We start from the raw sequence: 19,926 nt of genomic DNA, 5'->3' as shown, positions 1-19,926 counted from the left end.
AATAAGTGTTGCTGCCTTCTAGTGAAATACTCATTTATCCACCCCAATTTTCAATTAGATCACAAAGATCCGTTGAAATAATTACGAATAAATAAATAAATAAATCTCGCATAACTTCTGATCTCGCCCTAAAAGCCATCACAGCAAAAAAAGTTGTTGAATATTACATCGAAACCGCTGCAACCAAGTCATTCCCTCGGTCGTGTTATATTACACAGCCCGACGTACTCGCCGGCTATTGGTGTAATAAATGCGACCGATGTAATTTTTACGATGTAATATTTTTGACGATGTAATCGACGCGATGTGATATGATACCTATGTAATTTAAGCGATTCAAAAGAACAAAAGCGATTACAAATTCTGTTCAATGATTGATTAAATTGCTTTTTTATTCTTTTACGATCTTAAATCGTGTGTATGGTTTAGAATCGAGTTCTAGCCATGCAGAGTGAGTTATTGAGTATTATGATTTTAGAAATTGATAAAAGCAATTTAATCAACCATTGAAGAGAGTTTGACGGTAAAAAGATGAAATGTTTCTCAAGAAAAATTCAATACAGATTTACTCGTCATTTAATACATTTTATTTATTGCATTAACCAATTGGAACCATTCAAATGATGAATGAACGCAGTGGACAGATATAATACAAGCCTCAAGGTACTCCAATACGTGTAGATTCCCTCAGCAAACAATAGAAACAAACAAGCAAACAATTCATATAGCTCGTTCATGTTTTCGTACCCGATCTAAAAAAGAAAAAATATTGAATTAGCATATACATATCTAGGATTTTTGTATTCTTCATTATTTCGGAGACGAACCAGCCAACAGCTGAAAGTATCGATAATAAAGATAATAATATTCGAGTAAGTAGTTATTGTTATGTTAAACGGAAGTTCTATTCAAATAGTTTGAAAGAACGTAAATATTCAAAATATAATTTTTTGTTTGTTTTTAAGCAATTCTTAGATGCAAAGACTTCAACAAATTCGCTTTTGCCACAAATCCTCCAGCCTTAGTGAATTTTAGAAATTCTAGAAACAGTTTCATCGTTTATAAATTGTTGCAGATACAATTTTAGATTTAGATAATTTTGAAATTATTGCAGATACAATCAATGCACCAGTATCAGCTCATGTTCAAGTACCCCGCTCACACTTAAAAAAATGGGTTTAAACAACGTATGGACGGCCCCAAGTACAAACTTACATCCCATAGTGGAAACTCATTCTTCAAACCTGTCGGTCAGGATAGACGCGTCACGCGAAAATCCTTTGGAGTTTGACATTTTCATCTATCTATATAAATAAAAATGAAGTGGTGTTTGCATGTCACGAAATGACTTGAGAATGAATGAACACATCGACGTAAGTTCTTCACAGTTGCACTCGACAAGGGATGGGCCGGGTTCGCGCGAGGAAAAAATAGGAAAGTATTCGGGATAATCGGGATAACAGGAGAACACTTATGTGTCATTTTGTATGCCTGATTAGATGACACTTTATAACAGCCTACTTGATGGCAAGACGAAGTTTGCCGGAACCACTAGTTATTAATAATTGTTATTCCTTCCTCCATCTTTCTTTTTCGCTATTCAACAAAACTTAAAAACAATGGTGCCAGTGCCTGTCAAACTTGACACCGTTGTTTTCAGATTTCCCGATGGAAGGAAAGAGAGCAATTTTCTGATGACATCACCGTGCAATGGGCTTATCTGGTTTTAGAGCTTTCACTACGGGATAAATTTAAACTTACATTCCAGTACTTAAGTGTTTGGAATATTTTTCAAATTTTCTCCATAGTAATTTCCATATAAACATGCATCGTCTTTGGGCCACCTTCAAATCACCGCCTAGAAAGCAGAAAATTTCACAGCACACTATTTTTATGGTAATGATTGTAAGGAAGATATGGGAGATTGGATTTTTAAACTTTTTTAAATTTTGAATCGCCCTAGTATGCATATTTAAACAATCTGCATAGAGCTAGCATAATTGTATAACTACAATTTAACAGGATTTAAAGTGATAAAGGACCCATAAATGTCGAGTTAATGTTTGAATCATAACATCAATTGATTGGTGTTCAAACATCTCCCGACATAAACTAGCCCAGGGCTAAAAATCTCGTAAATAAAGATAATAAACAAACCATTCTATAATATTCCCCGAAATCCGTTCTCCAGAATTCCCCAGAACACTTTATACCTACTCCAAAATTAAAAAATTATCTAGTTAAAAATATTTATTACAATTTTTCAAACTTTGAAATTTGTATTTCAACAGTCGTTTTCAAGTACAAAAATGTCGTTAGTAGTAGTATCTTCGAACCGATTAGCTGTATTATGTAAATTCGGCAAAATAAATAGGTATCCATTACTATTCTGCACATTCAAAAGATACATCCTTCATTACGTGAAATCTAAAAAATGTACAAATGACTTAATTATGCACAACATAGTAATGTACCCTTCTTTCGGTCTTGTCATATTGACAATATAGACAAAATTTTCCGTAGAGAGTCCATATGTCAAGAAGTAATTCGGCATAATTAATTAAAGGACCAAGGGTTATTTGGCATAATGGTCATTTGGCCAATTATCATTTGGCATAGCATGAAGAACATCCAGTTCCGACTAGAGCTGATATTATGTAATATAGGCTATATTGTTATCAAACGTTCATACTTCACTGGAAGGAGTTGAAAATTAGATGTAAGGTTTCTGATATCAAGAGAGCCTATATTACGTAATATCAGCTCCAGTCTGAACGTTACTTAACTTCGGTGAGATGTATAATGGTCATTATTGTGTCTAATAGAAATTATTTTTGTAACCCTAGGACATACGCTGTATATACACAGTGATTTTGTGTGAGGAATTTACCTGATGTTTTTATTCCTTTTGCCATATATATAATAGGCGTATCTCCGGATTTAGATTTCTCCTGACGTACTGCTAGGTGATTCTCCATAATAGTTGAGTTTAATCCTAAAAACAACGGATTTAAAAATGTTTATAATTTTCAAATAAATTACCGAGAACAATCCAGATTGTTTGGTTTCTTCTCGGAAGTACCTAACAAATTTTAAGAAAAAGGATAGAGGAGGAGTTTTTGTGAAGACAGTAGATGGATTCCAGGGGAAACGTTCAGAAGAAATTCTTATAGCATTACTGAATAAACTTCAACAGGAATTCAAAAATTAGCTTAAGCTAAAGAAATTCTCGCTGAAATTTCCGGAAAGGTTAGAGGTAAAAGCTAATCACAATCAATCAATGAACCGTTGAAGAAAACTGTAAAAGATCTTGAAAAAGTTTCTAATGGTAATTTTTAAGAGATCTCAGTGCATTTTCACAAGAATTTTTAAAATAAGATACAAGAATTGTCAGAAAATTCTTAATATCTTTTTTTTTTTTAATTCTTATGAACCTTCTGATAGATCTCTAAAAAATATGAGACGAATCCGAACGAAACAGAGAAACTACTTGAAATAAAATATTCCCGAAAACTCGTGGGGCTTCTAAACAATTCTAAAAATTCATAGAAAAAAAAAACTCCAAGAAAAATAATTGTGGGAATTTCTGGTGAAACAAGACTCTTGAAGAAACTCATGGAAAAATTCCGGAAAGAACTAATGGAGGAACTCCTATAGGAATTCCTAAAAACACTCCTGGAGGAATCTCTGAAGGAACTGTCTGCGGATGAACTTCGGAAGTAATTTCTACTCCTGGATAAATTTCTGGGAACTGCTAAAGTAAATTCTGAAGAAATTCCAGTTGGAGGAATTTCTAACGAAAGATCTGGAGAAAATTCTCTGGAAATACCTAGAGGAATTCCTGAACAAACTCCTGGAGTAATTCCTGGAGGAACTCTTAGCGGAATTTCTGGAAGTACTCCTGGATGAATCCTGGAAGCTATTAGAAGAATTTCTAGAGTAATTCTTGGATGAACCTCTAAAGGAATCCATGTTGAAATTCCTAAAGCTAATTTCCGAAGAAATATGAGGAATTTCTGAAGAACCTTCTGGAAGAATTCTTCGAGCAACTTCTTGAATAATTGCCATAGAAACTCTTAAAGGAATTCCTGCATACATTTCTGAAGGAACTCCTGAAGGAATTTTTAAAGTTTTTTTTAGTAATTTCTCAAGGTACTACTGGTTAAATTCCTGAAGGAATTCCTGTAAGAATTTATGAAAGAACTGTAAGAATTAATGAAAGAACCTTTGGTAGAATTCTCGGGAAATCTCCTGAAGATATTCCTGGAAGATCTTCGGACGAAAATCCAGGAGAATCTCCTGGAAGAATTCCGGAGGGATTCATATAAAAAATTCAGGGGGAACTCCAAAATAAATTCCGAAAAAAACTCCTGGAAGAATTTCTGAAGAAATTCCTGGTAAAATTTATGTACTCCTGAAGGAACTTATTCATGTAGGAATTCATGAAAAAATAACTTGATAGAATTCCGGGTTGAATTACAACAGTATCTTTCACAAAAACTTCTAAAGGAACACCGGGACGAATTCTTAAAGGAACTCTTGGAGAAACTCCTAAACAAATTACTGGAGGAACTCCTGGATGAATTTCTAGAAAATCCTAAAGTAATTTTCAGTGTAGTTCCCGGAGAAATTACTAAAAAAAACTCTTGGTATAATTTGTAGGTGAGCTTCTGAAGGAAACTATGGAGAAATTCCTGGAGGAATTTCCGGAGAAACTCCTGGACGAATTTCTGGAGGAACTCTGACGACACTATGGAAGGTATTCCCGGAGGAATTTCTAAAGGAACTCCTGGAGAGACTCTTGAAGAAACTACTGATGAAATTACTGGGCAGGAATTTCCTATAGTAGGAACTCCTGAAGGAATACATGTAGAGGTTCTTGGAGGAACATCTGGAGGAAATCTTGGGTGAAATTCCTGGAGAATTTCTTGAAGGAATTTAATTTTCTGTTTCTAGTCATGGTATTTATAGATATAGGAACTTTTAAATGCAAAACTTTTTAACCAATTTTTTTTTCTCTTAATGACTTCGGTGTAAACAAAATAGCATTTTTTTTCATTGAACCCAAAATTCCAACAGCATCTTCTGAAGTAACTCCTTGAAGAGTTTTGAAGGAAATCGTGGAGGAATCCTTAAAAAAAAAACTCCTGGAGAAATTCCTGAAGAAACTCCTAGAGGAATTCTGGGACGAACTACTGGAGGAACTCCTGAAGAAACATATGAAAGAACTTGAGCAGAAATTTCTAGAAACTCCCAAAACAATTTTCAGAGTTATTCCTGAAGAAACTCCTGGTGGTATTCCTGGGTGTACTCCTACAGAGAACCTCGGGGATAAAAAACAGAGGTATTCCTGGGTAAAATCTTGACAGAACTCCTTGAGCAGCCCCTTAAATAATTCTAAAGGAAACTCCGGGGGGATTTTCTAGAGGAACTTCTGAAAGAATTCCTGGATGTATTTCTCAAAGCACTCCTGAATGAGTTTTAAAAGTATTTTTTTAGAAATTCCTGTATCCCTTAAAGAATTTATGGTGGAATTCCTATGGCAATTATGAAAGAAATCTTGGTGGAACCCCTAGTGGGATTCCTGGATAAACTCCTGGAAGAATTTTCAAGGAACTCCTGGAAAAATTTATAAAAGAAATACAAAAAAAATATCCTGGAGGAACTCCTGACGAAATCTTATAGGGAACTCTTGGAGGAATTTAGTTATTTTTTTAGAATTCTTGCTGGATGTAGGACTTCACGAAGAAACTCCAGGAGGAAATCTTAAATGAACTCCTGGGTGAGTTCCTAGAGGAATTAGAGGACGAATTTCTAAAGGTACTCCTGGGGCCTTCCTTAGCCGCGCCTTCCTTAGTCCGCAGTTACAAAGCAAAGCCATGCTGAAGGTGTCTGGGTTCGATTCCCGGTCGGTCCTGGATCATTTCGTAAAGGAAATTTCCTTGACTTCCCTGGGCATAGAGTATCATCGTACCTGCCACACGATATACGAATGCGAAAATGGCAACTTTGGCAAAGAAAGCTCTCAGTTAATAACTGTGGAAGTGCTCATAAGAACACTTAGCTGAGAAGCAGCCTCTGTCCCAGTGATGATGTAATGCCAAGAAGAAGAAGAAGTTCTCCTGGAGATACTACCCTATAGCGCCAGGAAACATTGTCTTTAAAAAGAAACCAGATTTTACATCAAAACCTTGAACCTATGGTTTTACTTCAGATCTATTTTTGAAGAAACAAAACATCAGCAGAACTTCAATGCTATCAGGTAAGATAAATCGAAAGAAATCTCTAATGTTTTCAATAAATTGTCAAGTCTCCTGTCAGGTATAGAAGAAACACCAAGAACTGTCTATGAAATCCCCCGAAAATTCGCTCTCAGGGCTGTTAAGAATTATCAGCCAGGTAGACTTTCAAAATATGCTTTTCAGATCCGAGAAATCATCCAGATATAAAGAATAATTAAAAATCTGGCATACCTACAAGAATATATACAAATTGTAACTTGTGTGTCACAAAATCATAAATGTTGTGGCCGCATTTAAATCCATAATCGACGTGCAAAACCATGCAAGAGCCGTTAGCGTTCCGTAGACCGCAATTGGGTGACCACTTCTGGAAACCTCTGAGCGAATTTCTAGAGTAATTTCAGGAAAAAATCCTGAAAGAACTACTATATAAATTCCTGAAGGAACTCCAGGAGAAATTGTGAAATTCCTGGGAGAAAACTTGTTAGAGCCCCTGAACAAACTCCTGGAAGAATTTCTGAAAAAAAAACTTGTGGAAGAATTCCTGAGAAAACTCTTGATGAAATTTCTCGAGCAACTCTTTGAAGAATTCCCAAAATAATTACAAAAAAAAAACTTCTGATAAAATTTCTTGTGAAATTCCTGGTTGATTTTTATGTTGTGGAGCTCCAGGAGGAATTTTTATAGTCGTTACTTTAGGAATTCCTGTCGGAACTAATGGTGGAATGTTGATGTTTATAAAAGAACTCTTGGTGGAATTCTTGGTTGAATTCCTAAAGGAACCTATTAAGAAATTCCTGAAAGAACTTCTGGAGAATAAGCATCATGCACTTTTCTTATTATTTGCTTTTGAATAATTATAAAATGAGGTAATTATCGAATTTCTGAAGTCAATAAGTTTTTTTCGATCAGTCGTCACTTACCATAAACTTACTATAAGTATATCTGCAACATATATTCCGCTTTCCGGTAATAAAAACGTAGAGAGTTCTCCCTGGCTGTTGGCTCCCTGGGCCTAAAGTTGACCGTTGGTGTAATACATTTCCTGCGGAACACTCCCAGCTCTGCGTCCAAAGAAACGTCCTGGGCAAGATCCCAAAAACAGCCGTCTAGCGGATTCCTATTCCATTTATGTTTAGAGGAACTCGCACCCTGATTGAATTCCGGAAGGAATCATTGCTGGCAGCAAATGCTTGGCTTGGCCGTCGTAGTTTGATGTGGGCTGGAATGAGAAAAAAAAAACGATTTTCATGATTGTTAATAAGTTTCAGTGGATTGTTAGTCGTCGAATTATATTTTAATAGATAAATACTTACCTTCGATTCAAGTGAACTTGCTACAAAACAAATTATTACTTGGTTCAAAAGAATAATTATTATTTGCGATCCGCAGAAAAGATGCAAACGCGCACGGAATCCGCCATGACACATCGACCGAAAAACAAAGTGTAGGCAGTGTTGCGAGACTTATTAATGCATTCGTATCGCATGCGAAATAGCATTGAGTTTGTGTAATATCACTAGAGTATATCGGAATGACTTGGTTGCATTTGTTTCTGTGTAATATTTATTAAGTTTCGATGTGAATATTACACAAATTCAATGTGATGAAAAATGGAAAGGTTGTTTTGGTGTAATTTTTAAGCGATATAATATAACATCAAAAATATGCTATTTTGCACTTGAAATAAGTGGTTACATAGGATTTTTAGTACATCGGCATGGGTTACGTCGATGCAAATTACATTATTTTTTGCTGTGATTGGTAACCATGTGTGTAGCTCGTTGTTTCCGAGCATTTGAATGTATTTTCATGTAATTTAACAACGCTATTGGGAAGAAAAGAACATTATCTACCTGTCCGTGATGTTGGTTTGGGTGCTTATTCTTTCATTTGCTCAGAAACAACGAGCTACACACGTGGTTACCAATGGCTTTTAGGGCGTTATCTCAGAGTATGCGAGAAATAAAAAAACAAATTAATAAATAAATAAATAAATAAATAATACAGATATATTGTGGTACAGAATGTATTTGATATTAAAATTGTTTTCTCTGCATGTATCACCCTATCCATTTGAAGAAGCAAATCTCAAGTACCACTCCATATATAGGTGTGAAAAATGTATCATATAATTCAATTTTTTTAGTGTACAACCCATTAAATTTTCAGCTTCATCGATTCACTTAAACTACAGATTTGTTTCTGCAAAGTTTTGATGAAAATTGTTAGAGTGAGGCGAGAGATAGGAAAACTAACACGGTCTTACCATACATTCGCCCTAATTCTAGTACACGCATGAACTACTGGAATCAAATTTATCAGAAAAGTAAATCCATCCCTGGTAGTCGCTCACCAAACCAAGCTGTCAAGCACTCACGAAAAGTCACTCATTCACAGAGTCATTTTCCTCCATCATTTTGGAGAGTGCTTGTGCGGGCCGCGCTTCTTTCGCCGGGATCAAGCAAAAATAAAACATCCAGCAAAAATCCGCTTCTAGTTCGGTAGTTATTATCATTTTCCTCACGATTGGCACATAATCCGGTTCGGAATCGTCCAGCTTCCATTGGTATCGAGTGACAAAAAGCCAAAATGCTGCCGGTAAGTGAGCGCGATGCAGCCAACCTCCAAACTTTCAAGTGGTGTTTCATCCCGGATTTCTTTTTGACAGCGCAATAAAATCTTCGTTGGCAGCTTGCCTCCGGCCACGAAACCGGAAGAGATCCGGCGCCTTTTCGAGACCTACGGTGTCGTGACGGAGTGCGACGTGATGAATCGGTGCGCTTTCGTGCACATGCAAACCCCGGATATGGTGGATAATGCGATCCAAGCGCTGCACAACAGCAACTTCAAGGGAGTGACCATAAATGTGGAACGCGGCAGGACCAAGGAGCGTGCGCCGGGTAGCGGAGGAGAAGGAAGGGAATCTGGCGGCCGTGGTGGATTCCGCGGCGGTAGGGGAGGCTTCAACCAGCAAAGCAGACCGAGCTACGATGGTGAGTAGGGGTGGGGGATGGAGAGGGTGTCTACTACCTGGATTTGTCAGGAAGTTTTATTCAACCTAGTAAAAAAAACCTGAAATTCTCAGGGACATTATTGGCAGTAGTTTATGCAGGGCTGGTAGCGCGGGGTCTGGTTCATTTGGCATAAACAAATTTCATCAACAACAGGCATATTTTTAAAAAAGGGATACCTATAATTTTGGTTATGCCAAATGACACGCTCCCGGTAGCGCTTCACTTTTTGGAGACGGTCCCTATTTTCGACATGGTCATTAAAAGGTCACTATTTGTAACAAAAAGTCACTAGTCACTTTTTCAGAAAAAATGGCAATTAAAGTCACTATTTTCGTGATTTGATGATGAAGCAATGATAGTCCCTGGGCTTGGGATTATATTTTCCAGGGAGCGATGAATTTTGATAATTGATCGCTGTTGTTAGTAGTTTTGATTAGATGTTGGGTAAATTTCAAAGCAATGGCAACCTTTTTATTACAAAATTTAGATTTTATCTTCTGACCTAAAGATTCTGGTTAAACTACTGTACTATGCAGTTGGGCTGCACTACGCTATCACTCATCAAAATTACTTTCACTTCGGGAAAATATAATTTCAAACTGGCGAGAAGATTACAGACTGAGGGTGGGTTAGGAGCACAATCAGACCCTTGAATGTGCAATGTGGGGTAGTAATTGGGAATGCCATTGACGGTTTGTAATCTTCTACGAGGTTTTCGAAAACCAACAGGGCGCGTGCACCGGGTTGCGGATAGGAGCAAAGGGAGATCAATAGCATCTACCTAAAATAATAGAGCAAAAAGCCGTTCCATGATTAGGTAATGTTAAGCGATCTTCTATGGTGTTCTAGTACTATAAAATTCTTCACTCACTGGGAATTCTGGCCTTGATAATATCAATAGTGATAAAAACATAAAATAATACCTAATACTTAATAAGTACAATGTAGCTTTAATGTAGTAATAAATGAAATAAAATCAATTTTCTATACTTGACAAGGTTTTGAAGACAATCAATGAGTGAAAGAACTACCTATTAGAAAAGCCACATCAGCTAAGTCTATACATATACAAATGTTGGTCATAGGGTCATGGCGAGCATTCGATATGTATGTCTATGACTGATTCTGATCTAATAGGGGCACTAGAAGACCACGCGGACAATTTCGAAACAAATTATTTTTATACATCGGTCTTACGTTCCGAAAGGCTCAGCTATGCTGCAAAGTAATTTTATAAGTTATTCATTACTGCTGTTTAATTGTTTATAATTCTAACAAAACTACATAATTAACTCATTACTAATCACTGTTCCTATATTCTCTTTTTCTCTCCTTCTTATCTGTTGCATGATTATGATCATCACTAATATAATGCATGAGCATGCACAATAAGAATAATTTCAGGATTGAAAGCAGTACATGGATACCTGGATAGAATAGCTTCGAAAAGGGCGCTCAAAATATAATATTTCTGATCAGGGAAGTATTATTATCAAGGGTATGTAAAATTTTTCCATTATTAACACTTAGATCACACAAACAAATGAACTAATAATATCAATTATTTTTAAAATATTTTTATGTAAATCAGCATCGTCAATCAGTGTAAAAACAGATAAAGTTTGTAAAGTTATCACCATCGATTAAATTGCGCTCTGTATAGTAATGTTCATTCAGTATCAAAATCTCCTAAAGCGTCGCATTGTGCCATCAGCAGCCCTTAGCATCACTCTCATATTGTTGTTATTTTGTTGTTTATAAAATTTCTAGAAAGCGATCAGCATATTCTTTCTTACTTGTACAATGGCCGATCTATTTGGAATTTTAATAAGTCAAATCAAACTTCAAAACTCAAATTAAATTGCTTTCAGCACATTTACATTTTGCAGCATTAATCGCATTACTGTGTCAAGTCTTCTCCATTCCCTATACCCTACCCCAACCCTTCTTATCCTTTCCGATGGTGTTCAAGTGGTCCGCATAGACTATTACGGCCATTACCTATCCCTTACCCCGGCTTTGGACTGACTTGCGCTCTCATTGCCCCACCAAACGCTGCAAAATGAAAAATGAAAATGAAAATGATTTGATGATGAAGCAATGATAGTCTGGATCAGCTCCTAAACTAAAACAGCAGGATAGTTAATTTTTAATGGTTTTTAGTGTTCTTATAAAAACATTTTTTTGATCTGATATGTTGAGAAAGGGAGGGATCTTTGTCAACTTACACAAGAAGAATTCAGATGAATATTACTCAGATATTTCCGAGAGAATATCTAAAATTTATTAGTTGATTTTGAAACGAATTTGTGACAGAAGTTCTGGTAAAATTTAAAAATTCTAATGATGGCTGATTTTTCTGACGAATGTACTTGAATGGCACAGAACTGCCTAGTAAATTTACTTTGAAATTTAGGAAGTCATAAACGGCGAATCTTTGATCTTCATTTTAAAAGAAGCTCAACGACAAACTTGTTCAGGAATTATTTCTATTAGATCACAAATAAGAACATAGGCTTATTGTTTCGAAATCAATTTAAAATATGCTGATTGATAGTCTCTAGTGTTACATTCTGTATAAACTTTAACTGGAATTTCTTCCCTTCTACTTTAAAATTCTCGATTATATCAAGAATTATACTAGATCGTTCAGAAATTCATCTTAACATTTTGTAACGATTTCATCACAAATTCTGTTTTACCACCGTAGATTTATTCTCAAACTCTTCGTGGAATTTCTCAAGAAATGCATAAAATATTTATTTAAGAAATCCGTTTTACAACTCTATTGCATGTGGAAAAGCTGCAATTAATTTTGACGAACAAGTTCACCATTATTGACTAAACATTTTGCCATAAACTCTTTCACGAATATCTTACTTCAGAGATGATGAATTTTGAATTTCTAGAAGCTCTTCTCTACCATATATGGTATATATAGAGTACTGATTGGAACTCGCGATTCAAAATTGTAGTCTATGCCTTTTATTCGTCTCGTAACAGATTTTTTTAGGCACAATCTGTCTCTAGACTTGATGAAGTTTTATATCTACATTCATCTATGTAGATTTTGGAAGCCCCTTTACAAATATTTTTTCAACACTCCTTCAAAATGTGAACAAATTATCGGAATTCTTTCTTTCCTATGTCATGTATATTCATAATAACTGGAAATAGGTTAAAAAAGATTCAAAGAGCAATAATCGATTGAAAATCGGTGAGGTTGAGCTTGAGCATGATTAGCCGCCCGTGGTAGCTTCTCCAGTATCGCCAGATCAGCTGCACTTACACAAGGAACCAGATGACTGCTTGGGACTAACAGACACCCTCAGTGTATAAGTGCTGGTGATCTTCTATTTTTAGGCAACAATGGTGCCTGCCACGTCAGAATGCAGACAAATGAGGAGAAGGGGAAGGAGCTGATGATGCATTCAACTTGCTCCCACGGTAGACCGTAAATACCACTGCGTCTACGCCAGTTGATGCGGGAAGAGGTTGGGTATTTTTTATGACAGAGAGGCTTGCTGGTTTGGTTAGCAGACTGCCTACACGCAAAAAAATTGCGCGCTAAAAACTACCATTTTAGGGGGTTAACTTAACGCTCGCACCGGCCATTTTCAGCAGACCAGAAATGCGCTTGATTTTATCATGTCCGTAGTCGAAATCAGTTTGTTGTGAATTATTTCTGTCAAATGTACCAGTAATATGGTGGGATATATCGTAAACATAGTAAATTAGTCTAAAATTCCATGGTAGTTTCAAGTATGGGCGTAGTCAGCTAAAATAATAATTTTTACCACAGAATTTTTTCCCGTGTATGTATCTGGCGTAAGGAAAGGCGTGCTGTAATGATGAAAGAATGGAAGCGTAGGGAAACGGTTTATTTCTGTCCGTCTCGGGTTCTAGCAAATGCTATGAACTGTGATAGATCAACTGTGATATATTAAGAGTGGTAGATAGAAGCAAGTAAAAGATACAACTACAAAGTACGAGGAAAGAGACTGGGACTGGGGCCTGGGATCGAACCCATGACCTTCTGCTTATGAAGCAGAAGCGGTAGCCATTAGACCACCAACCCCGTCTAATAGGTAATCGATTTAAAATCGGTGAGAACAAAAAGCTCCCCGCTAAAAGGGTCTGACAAAATCGGGTCAGTACTTTATTGTAATTCGGTGATATTATTTGTATGCGTTCAAAGATAACTGTTAAGAATTATTTCAAACTACTAAAGTTAATTTCCTTTTTAATTTTACATAATATGAAGGTTTGTCGATATTTCTGATTAGAAGGATCATGTTTTCGTTTCTGAACATACATTTTTGTCTAATGTTTGTGATTATGATATCACTTTTTGATCACTATTTGATTATTTTAGTCAATCCTGAAAAACAATATTAGTTTGGTTACACTGGCTCTTAGTCCTATTTGCATTCATCTCTGGAAGTTTCTGAAAAAAATGCCTCGGAGATCATGGTTAAAAGTGAGAGTGGAATTTCTGAGAAAACTTTACAAAGATTCTTCCATAAATAACTGGAAGGAAATGTAAGAAATTTGATGAATTCCAGGAAAAAGTTCTGGAAGAGCTTCTATAAGAGTTCATGGAGATATAGTCAGTGGTATCTGGCCAGGTGCCATACAAGGTTTACAGATACTGAATTCAGTTCCTCCATTTGAGTTTGTCATGCGATAACAAGCTTCGACCTTGAGTTGGCCGAAGCAAGAGCTTTTATTGCAGCCTGACTAGGGGAAAAGCACCAATTTTCGACCCATTCATAAGTTTTTGGCCCAATTTGTATGAAAATCCTAAAATTGGCACAGATTTCTTGTGGGTCGAAAATTAGTGCCAATCTGAATAGAAGTAGGGGAAAAGCTCTAATTTTCGACCCACAACAAATCTATGTCAATTTTCGGATTTTCATACGAAGTAGGCCAAAAATGTATGAATGGGTCAAAAATTGGTGCTTTTCCCCTAGATTACTTTACCCATTACGCACTGTTGAAGTGCTGATTACACTCCACACATAAGAGCAAATATTTCCGACCGAAAAACGGTGCATATGGTTGGGTATACTTCTTTCCAAAAAAAAAAAACCTGACGTCCACTCTTGGAGCTCTTGGTGCAAGGACAATTTTGTCCCAATTCAACAAAAGTGGAAACATACTGGCCTGGATCATGGGGATTGGCGGTTACTAAATAAATATATATTTTAAAGCTTTTTCAAAAACGATGATGCTTTTAAAAAACAAGTATTTAAAAGCATCGAATTATGAATCACTAGTCATCTTAAACAAATTTAAAACACTTTCAAACTTATTATTAGACTAGTGGACCCAGCAAACTTCGTCTTGCCATCAAGTAGGCTGTTGAAAAACGGCATGGAAAGTCCCGTACAAAATGACAGTTCCGTTCACTCCCGTTTTTCGGATTTTTGCGTTCAATATCGTGGGCTTTTTATATGCACAAACACGTCGGAAGACTTTAGGGACATAACAATGGAAGATTTTTCAAAATCCGATAGCCCGTTCTCAAGCCATTTCGTGACATACAAACACCACTCCATTTTTATTTATATAGATAGATAGATAGATAGATATTTTGTTCAAGTGTTTCGAAGATGTTTAATAACTATTTTTAAAAATTAGTTCTTAGTCATCTAAAATTAACTATCGCTGATCATGTATGTATTTTAGAGCATTTATTGAACCTGAAATTGACAGGAATACAGGGAATTTAATTCCAGTAAACGAGTATACACCCTGATGAAGTTCAAGAGAATTCTAACGGAATGGTGATTTTCAGATGGCGATCGTTCGGGAGGTCCGATGAGAAACAACCGGGGCAATATGCGCAATCAGCCTTACGGTTCCGGAGGTGGAGCCGGTAGAGGAGGCAGCTTTGACGGTCAGAACCAGGGAGGCGGTGGCGGAGGCGGAGGTGGTTTCCGTGGTGGTCGCGGTGGCGGTCGTGGAGACTTCAGTGACCGTGGAAGTGGCGGAAGGGGAGGAGGCTCTGGCGGTAGTCGCTTCTCCGGAGGACAACAAAGTGAGGATCGACGTGGGTTTGCGCTGCCCAATGAGAGCGCAGATAAATTTAGCGGTGCTCGTTCCGGCGGGCTCGCTATGAGTTCCTTCAAGGATCCGTTCGTACGCAGAAGCATAGGGGATACTCCGGCTGGACCATCAGCACCCTAGTATGAGACTTTTTGAACGTGAATCTGTTTAATTATTGAGACTTACCATGTTTCTATTTCTTACAGCGTCAACCGAGGAATTTACAGCCAAGGCAACACTGCAGTGGTAGCTCAAGCAACAGCCAATTATAACCAGGCCTTTCCTCCTCTGGGAAGCGACGCGTCTCGGTAAGATTAATGCAATAAAAAATGACTATTTCTACATTAACTACAAGTATCGGCTATGTATACCATTCTAAATGCATTCTTTCAGCGCCAATCTTCATTCAATTCTCATCAATTATTCACACCATATAATTCATTCTAATCGATTGGAATAAGGGCACATTATAAATCATTTTCTTTTTCGTTTTCATTATGGTTACTGTATAGAAATGAGAATAGGTATTTCGAAACACCTTAAGTTTTCTACAATGAACAAGGTGGTAGTACCGTGCCGGTACCATACTCTGAACGCTTAAGAAAATCTGAAAATAATGGCTTATGTAAAAGAAGAGGTTTTCTTTTTAGTCGTCGGTATTGACTACCTTCGCATGTGCTAAATATATATTTTAACTTATGGCTCGATATTGGTTGCATAATCATAAGGGATCAGTCAGACGATTTATTTTTGAAAACCGTGCCCATGTTCCTTATTCCGAACAGTCAATAAGGAAGTGTTCCTAATAATGGACAAAAGTGTTCCTAATTATAGACAGAAATAAATCCATATGTATCAAAAAAAAAGCAATGATATTTATTAATGGTTCATAACAGCAGTTCAAAGAGGCAATCTATTAGCAATTCTCCAGGCCTTTTAAGCGGACCTGATCGCTTCCTTTGCTGTTTAGATCGAGATCCGCTTTTATAACATTTTGCGGTAATCCATTTCGCGGTACGATGTTTCGCGGTTAGTACCATTTGGCGGCATGTCATTTCGAGGTCATTACCATTTCGCGGTTTGGACCGAGATGTTTCATCTAACTTAACAGTGCAATTTGAAGGACTGCCTGTGTTCAAAAGAAGGGTAAATCACCGATGAAAACATTATTAGTGATAATGTCAACAATTTTCAGTTCAACTCGTAGGAAAAACCACACCGCGAAATGGTATAGACCGCGAAACGGCATACCACGAAATGGTACTAACCGCAAGACGGTAAACTGCAAAATGAAACAAACCGCGAAATGGTTGACCGCGGAATGGTTTACCACGAAATGTCGGACAACCCGGGATTCATCTCGAAATATCCGGATGTCGGTACAAAAACAACTGAATCCATTTTCTTCCCGGAATGTTATTTGGAGAAAGTCACCTTTTCCGGAAAGAACCATGTACTGACCTACCAATATTCTTAAGCGGCTTGTGTCGATGGAAAAGCCAGATATAGCTGACCGGACTATATAATCCGATATGCGATCCTCATCTTCTTCCCACAATATGGTTGGTTTTCCTGGACGGTTATGTATAGTAGATTTTTCCCCTTGGAGTATAGAATACTGACAGCAATTCCGTATAGACCTGCCGTGCTTCTAGTCGAAAACCCCTTCCTGACAAAAGTAATAGCCCTCTCCAGCTTCCACGGGTCGTGTACGGTGATTCTTTTTTGCCACGGCATATCTGTTCATAATAAGGATCAATCAACAACATTTGGTGCCGATCTTTGAACACTTGATTAATCAGAGATTGCACGCAGTAGCTCCAAATATTTGTAAATAATATGAAGATATATTCTTACCGGTCAGTTTCCAGCAGCTACGAATGTAATTTCATCATATTGTCAACCCAAAATGAAGCAAATGTTTTGACCGGCGCCTTAGTGCACAGGCTTAGCGGCCATGTTTTTTTTTCACGTTTGTCAAAGTCCGAACTTTATTATTCGTCAAATCACGTGAAATATTGCCAAAATAAATTTGTGCCTCGGATATACGATAAGAAAATATGTAGCTGATGTATGTTATATAAGTTTTTGTGCAAAAATTTGGATTAGAAGATTGAAATCATGAGGTTTGTCGCAGACTGTTCAGAATATGGAACTGTCTATAATATGGAGCTCGCACGGTAGGTTTCTTTTTAGAGATTTGGTCTCTGTTTTTAGTGTTCTTTTTTCAAAAAAAAAGTCACGAAAGTCACCTTTTTACAAAGGCTCCAAAGATGGCTTCAGAGATTGTTACGTGACTATTTCACAGGTTGCTCAACAATTTCTTCATGAATTTCTCAAGGAAATGCTTCAAGGATTCTTCTAGTGATTTCTCCAAATGTTTATTTTATGTTTGATTTTCTGATTTTTTGTGTCCTTATGTTCTATAACTCGATAATTCTATAAGTCAATGATCCCTTAAATATCGAGTTATGGAGAGTCGACTGTATATTATTATTTTGTGTTATTTCAACTCTTCTTTAAATCAATCAAATAACTAGGGAGTCGATGCCGTTTATGGACCTTTTGTGTATTATGGACCCCCTACAGAAAAACATAAAATTAACACTCAAAGCAACTTTATTACTATGAAAATCCACCGGGGGAACTTCGATTACATTGTTAGTCAGCAGTTTCAGGCAAAATTCTTGGTTTGAGACGCATAAATACAGATATTTGTACAGTTTTGTAAATGAAACCACACAAGAGGGTCCATAATACGCATTTCCAGGTGGGTCCATAATAGGCTCGTCGGCAGCGAGCCGGATTACATGGAAATCAAATGGAGGGTCCATAATACGCAACGTCAAATTTGTAAACAATCCTATTATGGACCCCGGGAGGGTCCATAATAGGCATTCGGACAACCGTTTTTCAAATGCATATTTCGCTGGAAAAATCGAATGATTTTGTATGTTTCATAGACGTACTATGAAGTAAAGACATTGAATTTATTGTTAGACTCCACAAAACGTATATGCGTCTGAGATATCATTGCGGAAAAGCGTCTAGAATGAATTTCAGCTACTAAGGGGTCCATTACTAGCATTGAAACCCTAATTTTGATATTGTGTTATTTTTCTCTAGTGGTAAAATTTGCTATTGAATTGCATTTTTTCTCTATTTGGATAATGGTTTATAGTATTTCAAACTTGATATAATAGCAAAATTTTATACATATCAGGTTGTTCATATGCATCATTTCCTACGGGCAAACTCTAATAACTTCACATCAAATTTGTATTACATCTGCTAATATCGCATTCATCTCTAAAAGATTCATGAACTAACCGCAATTTTAATTTTGTTCCATATTTCTCATCATGAACGAGGAAAATGTTCATCCACACATTAATTTTAACGTCTATTCTTAATAGCAATGTAACACGTGGCCCGCCACCGCCGCAACCGCAGCAACAGCAACAACGATGGATGCAGTAAGCGCAACCAACCGCTCCCACCTCACAAGCACACACACATCTAAGCCCCCCACGAATCCGCTGTGTGCCTGTACTCCTTCCGGAATGAGGAATCTATACAAAGTCAAGAAGAGCGCCACCATTCATCCGAGAACGAAGTTTGCTCGCTGCTGTTTCCTTTCAGCTCGAACCCACTGATGCATATTACCTATGTAGCTATTATTACACTTACATTTAGTTATCACTGTTTCCGTTCTGCCGTCCGGCTGTTCAACTTCCGTTGTGGTCGACCCATCTTCTAATGTCACACCTCCAAGAACTAAGAGCCTGTCTTGGCTGATGGTGCATAAAACGACAAACAACTTATTACTAGTACATTTCTGGCTAAAGTAGACATTTCGTAGCTTTAAGTTTGAGCATTACCGATGCTTAGCATAGATTTTTTTCGTTTTAATAAAGATGATATAAAGTATTCGAGAAATACAGAAAATCGCCAGGCCCTTCTGCTCCTGCATCATACTAAACCCACTACACAGTTGGTTTGATGGAAGCGAGATCGTAGCTTTTTAGCAAGTGTGTCAAATCAACAGAATACCGTTTACTTATAAAAGAACAGAACTATTTAAATATAATCGATTTAACTCTCTATTGGATAGAGTAGAGTGTCGTAGAACTCAAGCGTATTGGGGACATTATGTACGAAGTTCCACATTTGTTGTGTTGTACGCTTGTGGTTCTTCGTCATTCTATGGAAATTGATGCTTTTACCTGTTAGTGCGTAATATCACCGGACATTATTATTTTTTCATTGGCATTAAGTTAACACATATGTAACTACCTATTCAGTGCCGCTAGTGTTTAACTGTTAATTATTTGGTACTGAAAAGATCATGAGCGTTGAAAGCCTGGCTATATCGTCCATGGCTACAAAGTGAAGCCTTGTTTGGGTTTGATTCCTGGATTCCGGTAATTTTATTTTTATCGATTTCCTTTAGAATTCATTTTAACCGTTAGCATTTTGTTAACATCACGCGTTAATTAAATGAAATAAATTCAATCAATCGATCAAATCAAATTTTTGAACGCGAACGGTTTTCAAGTTCTCTAGATCTACGATCTTACGCATGATATGGACAAACGAAATACGCATGATATGAC

The 19,926-nt window shown here is 36.9% G+C and overlaps 1 protein-coding gene and 1 long non-coding RNA gene across 2 annotated transcripts; one reads left to right on the top strand and one right to left on the bottom strand.

Moving 5' to 3' along the window:
* Positions 1-564: 564 nt before the first annotated feature.
* LOC5564187 lies at positions 565-7,716 on the bottom strand. Its single transcript, XR_002498624.1, has 4 exons — positions 7,559-7,716; positions 7,166-7,464; positions 2,891-2,995; positions 565-752 (listed from the first exon to the last, which is right to left on the bottom strand). It is a non-coding gene; the product is annotated as an uncharacterized LOC5564187 (long non-coding RNA).
* Positions 7,717-8,641: 925 nt separating this feature from the next.
* On the top strand, positions 8,642-19,416 carry LOC5563713 (glycine-rich RNA-binding protein GRP2A). Its single transcript, XM_001647953.2, has 5 exons — positions 8,642-8,843; positions 8,914-9,238; positions 15,060-15,450; positions 15,517-15,618; positions 18,727-19,416. Exons 1-5 carry the CDS (start codon positions 8,835-8,837, stop codon positions 18,788-18,790), a joined length of 891 nt encoding a protein of 296 aa, XP_001648003.1. The 5' UTR covers positions 8,642-8,834; the 3' UTR covers positions 18,791-19,416.
* The last annotated feature ends 510 nt before the right edge of the window (positions 19,417-19,926 follow it).

Source organism: Aedes aegypti, chromosome 1 (genome assembly GCF_002204515.2).
Source record: "Aedes aegypti strain LVP_AGWG chromosome 1, AaegL5.0 Primary Assembly, whole genome shotgun sequence".
Lineage (NCBI taxonomy): Eukaryota > Metazoa > Arthropoda > Insecta > Diptera > Culicidae > Aedes > Aedes aegypti.
Note: the sequence above shows the minus strand (reverse complement) of the source record. Positions and strands in the feature narration are given on the sequence as shown.

What these genes read in the sequence shown, in the direction of transcription:
- LOC5563713 (XM_001647953.2), top strand. An exon ending in AAGCAGACCGAGCTACGATG is followed by an intron (nt 9,239 to 15,059) that starts GTGAGTAGGGGT and finishes GGTGATTTTCAG; the next exon opens with ATGGCGATCGTTCGGGAGGT. An exon ending in GCTGGACCATCAGCACCCTA is followed by an intron (nt 15,451 to 15,516) that starts GTATGAGACTTT and finishes TATTTCTTACAG; the next exon opens with CGTCAACCGAGGAATTTACA.